The sequence below is a fragment of the Manacus candei genome, unplaced genomic scaffold (assembly GCF_025592945.1).
Source record: "Manacus candei isolate 608988 ecotype Guabito, Panama unplaced genomic scaffold, ASM2559294v1 h1tg000050l, whole genome shotgun sequence".
Lineage (NCBI taxonomy): Eukaryota > Metazoa > Chordata > Aves > Passeriformes > Pipridae > Manacus > Manacus candei.
The window spans coordinates 25331165-25343550 of record NW_026138098.1 but is presented as its reverse complement, the minus strand read 5'-3'; the positions used below and the strand labels follow the sequence as shown (position 1 = coordinate 25343550).

The window sequence follows — 12386 nt, the reverse complement described above, 5'->3', positions numbered from 1 at the left end:
GTTTCCATAAGAAACCGCATGGTCACCAATGTTCTGAAATGCTCTGGTAGAATACAACCTTAAGATCTTTTATTCCTCAAATGCGTGCCGAAAGCAAGTCATAAAAAAGGCAACTGTGAGAGCACATTTCTGTGTTTATCCACACAATGAAATCCAAACATATTGATGTGGTCTGCCACCTGTGAATCAGAGGGACTGCTTGTAAATACAAGAAAGCAGTAAATCTTCCATTCTTGCTCTTCCCTCTGCTTCATTGGTGAGGCTGCCATCAAGAGACAACCCAAACAAGACCTATGAAGTAGATGGAATCTGATTCACTGTATCACCAGCTCCACCAAAGAGCCATGCAATAGAACATTCAAGTTCAATCACCAAGATTTATGTTGGTGTGACTGTCTCAGTACTCATTAACATATCTCCTAGTTGCCTAGTCTTGGATATCAGAAATGAGTAGGATCACTTACTTTTGTATAGCGTTCAGAATACCCCACATATACTGGTCAACCTCCAAGCCCTCCAGAAGAGCAGTTTTACTAAAAACAAAAAAAAACCCCAAACCTCAGGTTAGAACATCGCCAGGGATGAAAGAAGGATAGATTAATGATGAAATTAGCAGGTTGATTATGTAATATATCATCCAAGAATGATTTTGGGCAAACAATTTTAGTTCTGCACTTGCATTACCAGGAAAATAGTATTTACATCAAACAGATGAGATAAGGAGACATCTACTTGTATGTGTTCACAAGCTGTTCACACTCTGTAAGTAATTTTTGTTAGTGAAATACATTGCAAAGTTAAAGTCTTTTCAAACATAGCAGATCTCTCCTGTGAACATCAGTTAGCACTATTTTTTAAATTACATCTTTCTCTTCTTTTTGAGCTACACAGTACTATGGCTTCAAAGTAACTATGTATTATAGCTGTTTTACTTAAGATTGGCACAGATGGGGACAGAACAAAACAAAACCAGAAATGATTTATTTATGTAGGCACTTAGATCTGAATGCAGGTGCTCATGCTTGGAGAAACAGGACAAAAATTTAGCCTGGATGTATGAATACATGAACTAAGAAAGCAAGACATCCAATTCTTGTGATATTTTTAGCCAAACTTAGAAGACAGAAAAGGTTTGGGTAGTTCAGAGAAAGCACCTGTATGTTAGGATATGTATCAGTCATGGATAGCCATGGAAACAAGCTCATCTCCAGCCTGTCATGTCCACAGAACTGGAGACTTGTGGAGACCAAGTACAAGCTGTTACAGCTACAGCTGCTCGAGCTAAAGAGCCCTGGCTTCTCAGCTGAGGCTGGCACACACTCCTAACACTGAGGACTGGGCTCAGTAGGTCACAGACACTGAACTGGCCTCCAAACATCCCACAATTTTTTGTGCCCAGTTAAACATAAGGACGGACAGTCTGTAACCACTTCAAAGCTTTTTGTTCCATTTCCTCTGCGTATACCAGCTCTCTGGTCAAAACATAAGGTTGAAATTATGCCAAAGACATGCATCCCTCTTTTCCTTTAAGCAACAATTCCAAACTTCTGTTCTTCGGAAATTTTTTACCTTTTTTAAAATCAGCCTTATTCTGGAATACCATCCTTCCTGCTTTCTGCTCTCACTTTAATTTACACTTCATGTTGATTTTTACCTTGGAGGATCCAAATAATTTCCTACTTAACTACTGGGAACTGTTGCAGTCTCCAAAATTCCCCTTCTCCTTGAACACTGCTGTTTACTGCATATCTATATGACTCAAAGCTCAGTACCTGAGACAGTTATTTGGCATCCTTACTGAATGTTTAGCTGGATACTGAACACTATATACATATTTGAAGTTCAGTAATTTGGGGATTACAAATTAAAATTATACAAAAATAACTCTAGAATAGACTATCCTTTCTTTTGCCATGGCATGTTGTTGTCTAGTAGTTGCTTATACTTCATGATCTAGGAGAAGACAAACTTGTAGTTCATTTGTTTATGTAGGTATCTGCCTTACCAATGTAAATATCTGAGCCTCTTTTGAACTCTACATAACCCATTGACAGCCTGTAATGAGAGCCTGCAGGTTACATATTTTGTGAGAAAATATTTCATTATCTCTTTCGAAATTTCTAATAATCAAGGGTGGTGAAATATTGCAAAAATTCTCATTGGATCTGATGCTCTTAAGTAAATGTGGCATATACACCTTATTTCCTAGCACTTCCTTTTTCTCCCCTTCTTGACTTCTAAAACTATCTGAATTTGGTCAAATTGTGTACAACTGCATTTCATGAAGTATGGTTGCACTTACTTGCATACTGGACACCTCCAAGTTCCTCTTTCACAGTTCAGTTGCAAGTAAGATTCCAGATCAAAGCACTAGGTAGCAGAAAGTAACAAGGAGAAAAACAAACAAAACAAAACAAAAGGAAATAAAGGGAGAATACTGTATTAAATGAATCAGTTAGACAAAAGCAAAACTGACATGAAAACTAAACCAGATAGCTTACTTTCTTCCTCTACACTAAACATATAAATACAGTTAATTATTTAGGCTGCCAAATATAAATGCCATTTCATCAGGCACTCTCACATGATAACCAAGCTAAAGGTACTGTAACAACACGTGGCTCAGGGAATACTGGCAGGCCACTGGCACCTACTCACTTGTACATGCTTGCAATCGTGACCCCTTGCTGGGAGCTGAATCCGCCGGAATGTGATCGGACACTTCAGAGACACTTTAATAGCAGTTTGCTCTACTCCATCTTCCCCATTTAGTGTTGCATTGCCAGAGGAAGCTGCCACGCTACTGAAGTTCCTCTTTACTGTTTAGGAAGAAGGTATTTGTATGTGTGAGAAAGCACAAGCACACCGTAAATTCTAACATACAAATCTGAAAGAGCAACATTTCAACATTTAAGGGACAATTTAATGAACAATTTATTGACAGAGCTGTCTTCTGTGTAATTTAGAACTTTCTCCTGAACAGACACGTCATCACACACATGCATATCAGCTATAGCCTCAAACAAATAAAGTGCCACACAAGCACTAAAAGCAGCCCTAAAATAGAAAAAGAATAAATCTGTCTTTTAGGTAGGTAAAAAACAAATATGGGGAAAAAGCAGAGATTCTCCTGGAATAGGAACTAAGCTTGTGTTCTTGGAACTTTGCTACCCCCACCCAAATAGCCCTTAACATTTGAGGATACCAAGGATGTCATCTACCCACATCATGTTTTGGAAATTCTAGACAATTACAGCTTAAGGTTATCAATAAACAAGTAAATCTTGCGTAGACATAGCTTATCACAACTGAACACAGACATTTTACAAAGTCATCACCCACACAAAATGCAAACTCACTCTTGGTGATACAATGTTCTGCTGGGAGGAGGCGTTTCTTTAGTAGACCTTGAAGTACAGAGCGAACTGATGGCCGGTGTACCAACTGCAACACGAACAAGTGTGACTGCAAGAAAACACATTCTGTTAGGAAAAGAACCAAACACACATGTTAAATACACTCCTGAACAGAGCTGCACTCTTCCCTTGGACACTTGGTTTTCATGAGAGCTTAAATACGAAAGCTGGTTCTGCTCCTCTGCACACACGTGCTCCCTTATGGATACTCTGGACACTGTGCAGGACGTTGCCCCATGCTTAGGGTATACAAGGGCTTTAAAAAAGTAAAGATTTTCTGCATTTTCTCCCTCTGTAATATTCAGAGTACATAGGGCTGACATATTAATCTCTGACATCAGGGTTTATTTTAAAACCCTGGATTGTTTGACACAGTCTAGCCTACCTGTCTGCCCTCAGACTACGTTGGAAGTTACGAAAACAATCTGCGACTGATGTGCCTGGAATCAACTGAATCTTCTTCCCCAACACAGAGCTCGTTGTGGATTCACAGGATGCTGCTCCTGCTCTCAGCCATCAGATAAATGATATTATGCAGGGAAACATCAGTGTGAAGTAAAGCAAAATGAGTGGATGGCTTATTGTCAACGTGCCTCACACAGTGACCTTGTGAGAGCTTGCAGCTTTGCTTTATTGTCAGTGACATGAGGACAGTCAAAGGCTCAGACTGGATGTGCAGAACAGTCTATATTAAAAATACAGTACTCATCCCCAAGGGTAACTAACCCATGGAAAAGGAGATAGGGGAAAGCTGAATGGTCTAGAGAGTGCATCATGGAATATGAGTTTTTAATCTAAAAAGGTATTTGAAAAATCATCACCAACACCAACAATTATGATGTTGATCTTTTCATGACAAATCAAACACAGTTTAATACCCGAAGTTAATGAAATTAGTACCATCAACAGTCTTCATTCCAGTAATCTACTTCTACACTAATACACTTTAGCCACCTTGTTACATAGCACACAATAAATGGTAGGAGATCAAACTCCCTTCCTCCCCAAAACCATGAACATTGTCAGAGACACTGTAAGGATACCACTACATTCTCCAATAATTAAGCAGCAAAAATTTTCATATTAGCACTCTGACTGTTTCAACATCATTAAATAAGAACCTTACCAGAAAAAGATATGGTAAAAAATGAGAGTAAGGCTCCTTCAGCTAAGGTAACATTTGCAAACTGTTCTAAATAGCAAACTCAGCATCAGCAGCTGCAGCCGTGAGCTCAGGGTACTTACGCAACAACATGCTGTGACTGTAATTTGAATCGTGTTTCTTCCTGGCTGGCAGACGTGCTTTAGGTGCAGAGGTTTATGAGATGTCTTGTTGTCACCACGCTCGATGGTAAGTGGGGTTGCATTAACGCTGACCTGGACTGAAGCTGGCCAGTTTGTGTTCATTTGTCTGTCTTCATGGTGATAGCACTTGAACTGCAACTCCAAGTCAGACCTGTACAACAACCAATAAATCTTCCTTTAACTTTGCAGAGGGAGGTCGTTTTGATGCTGGGAACGTTCTTTCTTTCCCAATCAGATTATTTTTCTAGAACTATTGCCAATAAGGAGATAACATGCTTTCTTCATAAAAGCCCTTAACAGAAGCAAGTCATGATGAATTAATGATGGAAGCATGCCCCAAAGTTGTTCATATTTTACACTCATAAAGGACTTTCCAAAGAAACATCTCAAACCTCCTTGCAAACCCAGACCATGGAGTGATTCTGCAGAAAGAAGAATGTCAACATCATGTATGTCCTTTGTGTGTTAAGAATAAGAAAACAGTATGCAGCAGTGGAGTGTGCTGGAAAACTGGATTCTTCGCTACCTCAGAATTTAAAAGAGCATTTGAATGAATGCTTGACAGACAAAATACAAGTACAGCTAATCCTGACTTAAGAAAGGTAAATCAACCAAGCTAAAATGACCCCTATATCTCACTCCCCACTGAAACTGCAGTTTCTGTGATTCGAAATTAACACAGCTGTGGATTAAATCTACCCAATTTAGACCTTATTTCAGGGCATGAATTCCTCCCACCCCTCCAATAATAATTTCCACACACTATTTAGCTCCTCAGAAATTAGTTCTGTAACGCCTCCAAAAAAGGAAGAGGCTGAGATTACGTTAATCACAAATTAAGTGGGTACAGACTATGACTTCAGTTTCATAAAAGGATATTAACCTTGTGTTAGGAATGAGTAATTTAAATAAGAAATCTAAAAGAACATGGAAAACTGAACTAAAATGTCAGGATTCTGTGGTTCATGACAGCAAAAGACAGCTGAAAGTTTATCATTCACACTTGAAAATCTGTGTGTTTATTTTCATGTTTCCTGAAAGAAGATATCTTTGTAAGATCCAAGAGGAACAGCTCATTCAGGAGATCATCACCTTAACTGCCATTTTCCTTACTAAGATTTCAATCTGACTCAACATAATCTTTTATGGATTTCAAAACATCAAGATTTAGCACTGGACACAAACATGCTTTTTTTTTTAAAAGAAATTTAGGGAATACAAATTACCTGACCTTTCAACATAATCCATCCATATGAAGCCTTTTCAGGCTTTTTTTCAATATTTTATTAACCATTTTTTGAAAGCTTTCTCTGCAAGTTCCACTCAGATTCTCACCTCACAGGAACACACCACGGTCACCCAAACTTGGAGGGAAGCAAGGCTTGGTACCTCTGACATCAAACCCAAGCTGACTGGGTGAGCAGGCCTGCTCAGTGTCACAGAGCAGTGACAGAGCTCGGGAGACCCTCGTGTTCTTAGCACGCAGTGTCTCCACCGCGGGACGTTATTCATAAGCGAGCAGAGTGAAGGCTGAACCAGCTTCGAGGAGACATTTTCCCTGCCTTCAACCTTTCTGTTTCTCGTAACCATGAAAAGTTCCCAGTGGGGAGAGAAATAGTTGCATTGCTATTCATTATGTGTGTACACGTGAGAGGTTTTGCCGAATATTTTAACTGGCAGAAAAACATTGAGAATTGGCTCGATTCCACCATTCTCTATAAAAACCGAAATCCATCCACACATGTGACTAATTCATTTTTCTGGCATCCATCCAGCCCCCAGTTAAATGTGGAATGACTTCATTACAGGACCATCCGTTCTCCCCACTATTAACAAGCTTTTCAAAACAGCAGACCTGAGCACAGTTTACCTATGAGTCTTCATTAAAATAAGTTTAAATAAAGGCTATGTGTTTGGTGAGGGAAAGAAGAAAGAAAGAAGAGATATTAAGAAACAGCCTCATGCCTCAGTGCAGCACTATAAATCTACTGAATGAGCCAGCACAATCCCCAGTAGTGATTACTTATTAATAAGAACTGGCAAATAACTGCCAAAACTCCCTCTGCTGCGAGTACTCCACGATAATGAAATGCAAGCAAGCAATAACTGACCTTAAAAGTTAGGTGTTAATTATTGGATGTGGTCTGCCTGCAATCTCCCTTCCTCCCAACCCCCAGGCTACCTCAGGGCAGAGGGGGCACCAAGGCACAAGGACTCCTGCACTCTGCATCAAGCCTCAGCTTTAGAGCCAGAATCTGTCCCCAGGGCAGGGAAGTGAGTGCACCTCTCTGCCCACCTCTGCCCTCCACACCATGAGAACAGAAGTCTCAAGTGGATTCCAGTCAGTGAGAAGAAGATTCTCACAGGGAAATAACTTCCATGAAAGATCCCAAGCAACTAACCAGCCTCCACAGTGCACAGAGAAAGGCTCAAACAACGTAATCATCAGGCAGGATAAATACTGAGATACTTTCTGAGAAAAACAGAATGAGGAGACACAATTATTCTGTAGTATTTGAAAATATATAGATTAAAAAAAATTAAGGCTCTGATTGTCATTTGATCTAAGGCACTTCCATGAGCATGGAGGAACCAAAACATAACCTGGAGTCACTTACACAGATCTACATTAAATGCAGGAAAGTACCACCAAGGAAAACTATTCTGCGTTGAAAATAAGAACTCACTAAGTGAAAACCAGAAGTCTTTGTATGTGGAAAGCTATGTTCTGATATTTCTGAGCTGTTTTTGTGGAGTAAGAAAAGAGGGGGAATTTAGGAAGTTAGTTTCTGAAGTTTGGAGAATTTAAATACTTGTCTTTCCAAATGATTTTACCAAGCCTCTAATTCAGGTCCTTCATTAGTGGGTTATTTTTCATTATCAGATAGTTTGCACCATTTAATTTAAGCATAAGCTGTAAGAGCCCTGCATAGCTACTCCTGCAATTAACATTTCAGAGGCCACAAAGCACCTTCAGAGACTCCGAAATGGAAGTTCATACTCGTGTGGGTCGGGTCGCGTACACTGTGCTCCTCTTCTGCACAGATCAGAAAGGATGGAACAGCTGTACTGATTTTTTTGGACACTGAATGCTATGTGCTACCAGCAAGGAGATACAATACATATTATGAAGCATTTCAGAATGTGTTGTCTCTGGAAAATGACAGGTGAAAGTACCGGGGAGTCAAAAGGACATCCTCCAATCTACAGCTTTTGAAGTGAAATTCATGGCAAACCTCCATGGCCCTGAAATTCATGGCCACTCCTCCACCACGGGATGCAAGACTTCTCTGCAGCAAGGCTGAGCTTACCTCCACATCAGCGTCTGATGGACCGTTGGCCGTAAGTGAAAGACATGGTTACTGACTGCCAGGTTGTGTTCCAGCCGGAAGGGCTCCAGGACAACCCCATCTCTCACGGGAAACGTCAGACGCAGCTCATCGTTGTGGTTGGCTGGGATCGAAGAGGGAGAGAAAGCGTGAACTTTCCCTTTAGCATCTGCAGTGCAATAATAATGTGTATATTTATACAGAATAGTGACAATTTGCACAGTGATCTGCTACTGGGTCTAACTTAGCAGGCTTACACACACAAAAAAGAAAACCACAAGTGACTACGTCATCTAAGTGATGCAAGTGACAAGGCTCAAACTCATGACAATGGCAAAGCAGTCTTCTACTCTCCCATGCTTCACATTAGGAGCTTAGCATTCCAGCCACAAACCAGGCACGGCAAGAATTCTTGGTTTTTATTACAGGATAGGTTCTGTGTCCAGGCTTACTCTGTTGGCAGAAGACTGACAACAAATCTCTTTATTATGTCAAACTGTGATAATGCTTGTTTTCCCTGCTTTGAACTGGGATCAACATTACCCAATTTGTTTCAACAGTTTCATCAGCTGAAAGTATCTGATGACCAAAGACACTGTATTCAATTACTACCTGAGCCCATAAAGGAGGTTTTGTGGTAACTTACAGCTGACCTGTGAAGTCCAAATGGCTTTAAATGCTGTGTTCTTGCCCAAATAATACTGCAGGCCACCTTCTTCTACTTGATTTTTCAGCTATCCTGAACTCCAAACAGAGCTGCAAAGTGCTAATGCAGCAGCAGTTATTTTACAGAAAACATAAAGGTTTTCACAGTTCCCTAGTAAATGATATCCCCTGTTGTTCATCAGTCACTTCAAAACCTCAAACATCTCGTGCTAGCATCTAGTCAGAGAGATCTTGTTATTCCTGCCCTGTTCCCAGCCAAATGTAGCTGTGATGCTGAGTGGCTTTGAAAAGAACATATATCAATTTTTGGCATACTACTGAATATTCTTAAGAAGCCTGCACGGATCACAATAGAGACACCGCTATAAATATTCACATTTTACACTATTCTGCAGTGTTGTTCAATGAATGGCTTTGCCCTTGAACAAAACAGACCACAATGAAAGTTCATACAACAAACAAAGCACTCATAGCACAACCTGAAAACAACTGTTTTATCCTCAAGAAGTGTATCAAAGGAGTAGTTCAGGAGCAAAACCCTTACAAATTTGACCTAGAAGAACTTTTCTGATATTCTGTTTTAGGAGGGGATGGCAATCTTTTCTGTCCCCTGGCTCTAGTGAGCCTACACCGCACGTGCCACCTATTATAACTTACAACTTGAGCCTCTCCCAGAGCAGCAACCAGAGCTAGTTTCCAGACTCTGAAGGGTATGGGGCAGAGAACAGAGGAACCATAAATGACTGTGGGGGCATTCTGTTTGCTACTCACTTGGAGGCGGTGGTAAAGCATTGATATTTGGTTTAATATCAGGTGGGAATGGCGGTTTGACATCCTGGTTAGGTGACAGGTATGGAGGAATATTGCTCCCTGGTGTCATAGGTGGCGTGGGGTTTCCTGGAACAGGTGAATGAGGGTAATTTGCCACAGGTACAGGCCTTGATGGCTAGAAAATAAATAACATCACATTGTTATTGCAGTCTTAAAATAAGAACAATAAGCCTTGTGAGCAGCACTGTTATCAAACACCAAAGACTACAAACAAGGGAGGGAGGCCCCTCTGTTTCTGGACAAGAAACCACAGGATGTCCCATGAGGCCTTCAAGGAAGAGGCCCATTAGGAGAGCAAAGCAGGAACTGAAACCAGCAGACCAGCCAGCTTAACTCAGGCAATGACCAGATATAAGAAAGGCTGCCAAAAGCCTTTCTGCATTCATCTGAACACTCCCTTTCCAAAACCAACCAGCCATTCACTTCAGTTTTTCCACACCACCACAGCCCACCCAGCCCTTTTTATCTCTTTGCTTTCCTCCCAAAATAGCCCCAGGGCACAGAAGCCTACACGAAAAACAAAATCCAAAGACACACAATTAGACAGTCTGTGTCCCTTTTACTTCCATCTATCCTTTCTTCCACCCCTGTCCAAGTCATCTATTCAGAATTAAAGCTCTGGGGGTCAGGGGATGTTTTTTATCCTGTGTACCTACAATTTGATTCTGTCCCTAGTCTGTTGCTGGATAAGAGAAACTAATAGAAAAAGGATAATTAAATATAAATAGTAGCTACATATTAAAACACTGTTGGTTTTGTTTCTTGTAATTAAGGGGGTGGTTGCAGTTAACAGAATAAACCAATAACCCTGATGTGAAGGAAGCTGACATTAAACAAAACTGCAGCTGCATGGCACTCTCCTGTAATAGTTCATGTACCATAAGCAGAAACACATAAGAGTGTCAGAAGATGAAAACCTTTACAGACAGCCAAAGCATCCTGACTTCAAATATGACTCTATAACTAAGTGCTGCTCTGCTAGACTAGGATACTTGAAAGTACTTAAGAAGAAAGGCGCCTTCTAAAATCTTAAGCATTTAAATTCCCAGCCATCTTTGTTTTTTTCCTTTAACACATACAGTTACTATCTCCACAATCACTACAATTTAAATGTTCAGGTTCTGTCTGTGGCAAACTGGAATTTTCCCCCGCCCAGGGTAATCTCCCTTATTAAAAAGAGCTCTTTTTCCCTAACTGTTTCCAGAGCAGTTGATATTTGAATACAAAATAGGGGATACGCTGGAAAGACAACAGATTCTCTGTTAAAACTATCCTGTGAATCAAAAAACTTAAACCCATCTAATATAAACACAGATAAAATGTATTTAAAAATCTGCCACTTATAAACTTCAGAGATCCTCTGCTGTTATTTTAGTGTTACTGCACTGGAATTATAGTATAGAGGATCTGTCTCCTGCTTGTGTTCTTCCTGGTAGTGTGCTGCAAAAGCTTCCATGATGCAACAGGCATTCCTTTGGGTACCACAGTGGACAGTGTGGATGCACACAGAACAGATGCTCTCCGGAAAACGGTTTTGCTTTTTTTTTTCAATGGTGTTTTCTTTGTGAATCACACCAAACTATTCCAAATCAACACCAATCTGCAACTTAGATTCTTCCAGCCTACATTCAAAATCAGAATGTAGTCCAAATACTTCAACAGCTAATGCTTTAAGCAGGTCAGAACATCAATGGTCCTCCCCATTTTATACTCACTGGAGTACCTGTGTGCAACAGATCACCTTTGTGTGCATTTCAAAGGTAGCAAACCACAGCAGGCCCTCAGTACAACCTTAGTTTGGAGAATACACAGTGCTCAAGATGTATCCACAAACCGGTTTTAGGCAACATTTTAAGAATTGTAGTTCTTGCCCAAAACAAGTAGCACAGAGGGAAAAGACTGAGGGGAAAAAAGGAGGAAGAGGTTGGAGAAAGTAACAGAAACTTCAGTTCAAAGATGAAATCTACAACTGGAACAGCTTTTAAGTTTGGCCCGGCTTAATCCAACAGCGACCACTGTAGGTCCAAAACTGGAATGCTGCAATGTGGTACATGTTTATTACAAATTTTCAAAGCTGTATTCTTGCAGGGTACCGCGAATAGGTAAAAATATTACACCTGAATCCCATTAGGTACTTTTTTTTACACAAGCTATTTTTGAAGTAAAACCAACGTTTTCTTGTAAAACCCTCTAATGAGCTGCAGCAACATTCAATTTTCTTTATGAACTGCTCTGAAGTCGCAATGCAACTTGGCTGATTGACTTGATTCTGTGATAGCCAAAACATTAGTAAAAACACTGTGGTTTTTTTCTCTTTCCTTTAGTTGCATAAAAGCGGTATCTATGAAGTCATTAATGTGACTTCATTCAACAAACATCCACCAGAACGCAACAAGATAATATAAGAATTCTTACCTTGTAATACTGCCCCATGTTGACTGTTGGAGGAGGGTACTGCCCTGTGTTTTGCTGGCTTGGCATCCTCTGTCCAGGATAGTTGGGAGATGTAAGGGGTCTTGGAGGGTTGGGAGTGGGGTACTGACCAGGCTGGTTTGGAAACTGGCTATTTGGTCCATATTGCTGGTTTCCATAATTCGGCTATTTCATGACAGGGATAAAAGAAGACAAAAACATGTTTTATGCAAGCAGCTTTCTTGTACTGATGCCTACATTCATTAGTGGAATCAAAACAAACGAAAACCTCAATACTCCTCAAAAGCATAAAAACCTCGCAAACCAAAGTGGGGTAAGAACAACCATGTACCTTAACACACACACACACACTCAGCCTTGCAGTGCTGTCAAAGGGCACTGTGTTTGAAGAAACCAGAATTACAAC

The 12386-nt window shown here is 40.4% G+C and overlaps 1 protein-coding gene across 9 annotated transcripts in view; it reads right to left on the bottom strand.

Annotated features, from left to right (window-relative positions):
* Window positions 1–12386, bottom strand: part of ZMIZ1 (zinc finger MIZ-type containing 1) — a 347321-nt gene that overhangs the window by 17251 nt on the left and 317684 nt on the right. For 7 of the 9 annotated variants that reach the window (XM_051800871.1, XM_051800869.1, XM_051800867.1 and 4 more), the window contains 8 exons: window positions 11963–12145; window positions 9488–9662; window positions 8033–8219; window positions 4662–4872; window positions 3360–3465; window positions 2659–2819; window positions 2303–2370; window positions 465–533 (listed from right to left, as the gene is read on the bottom strand). In XM_051800871.1, coding sequence (XP_051656831.1) covers window positions 465–533; window positions 2303–2370; window positions 2659–2819; window positions 3360–3465; window positions 4662–4872; window positions 8033–8219; window positions 9488–9662; window positions 11963–12145 — 1160 coding nt within the window. The remainder of the gene's footprint in view (window positions 1–464; window positions 534–2302; window positions 2371–2658; window positions 2820–3359; window positions 3466–4661; window positions 4873–8032; window positions 8220–9487; window positions 9663–11962; window positions 12146–12386) is intronic. The other 2 variants (XM_051800873.1, XM_051800870.1) reach the window with 1 other exon arrangement.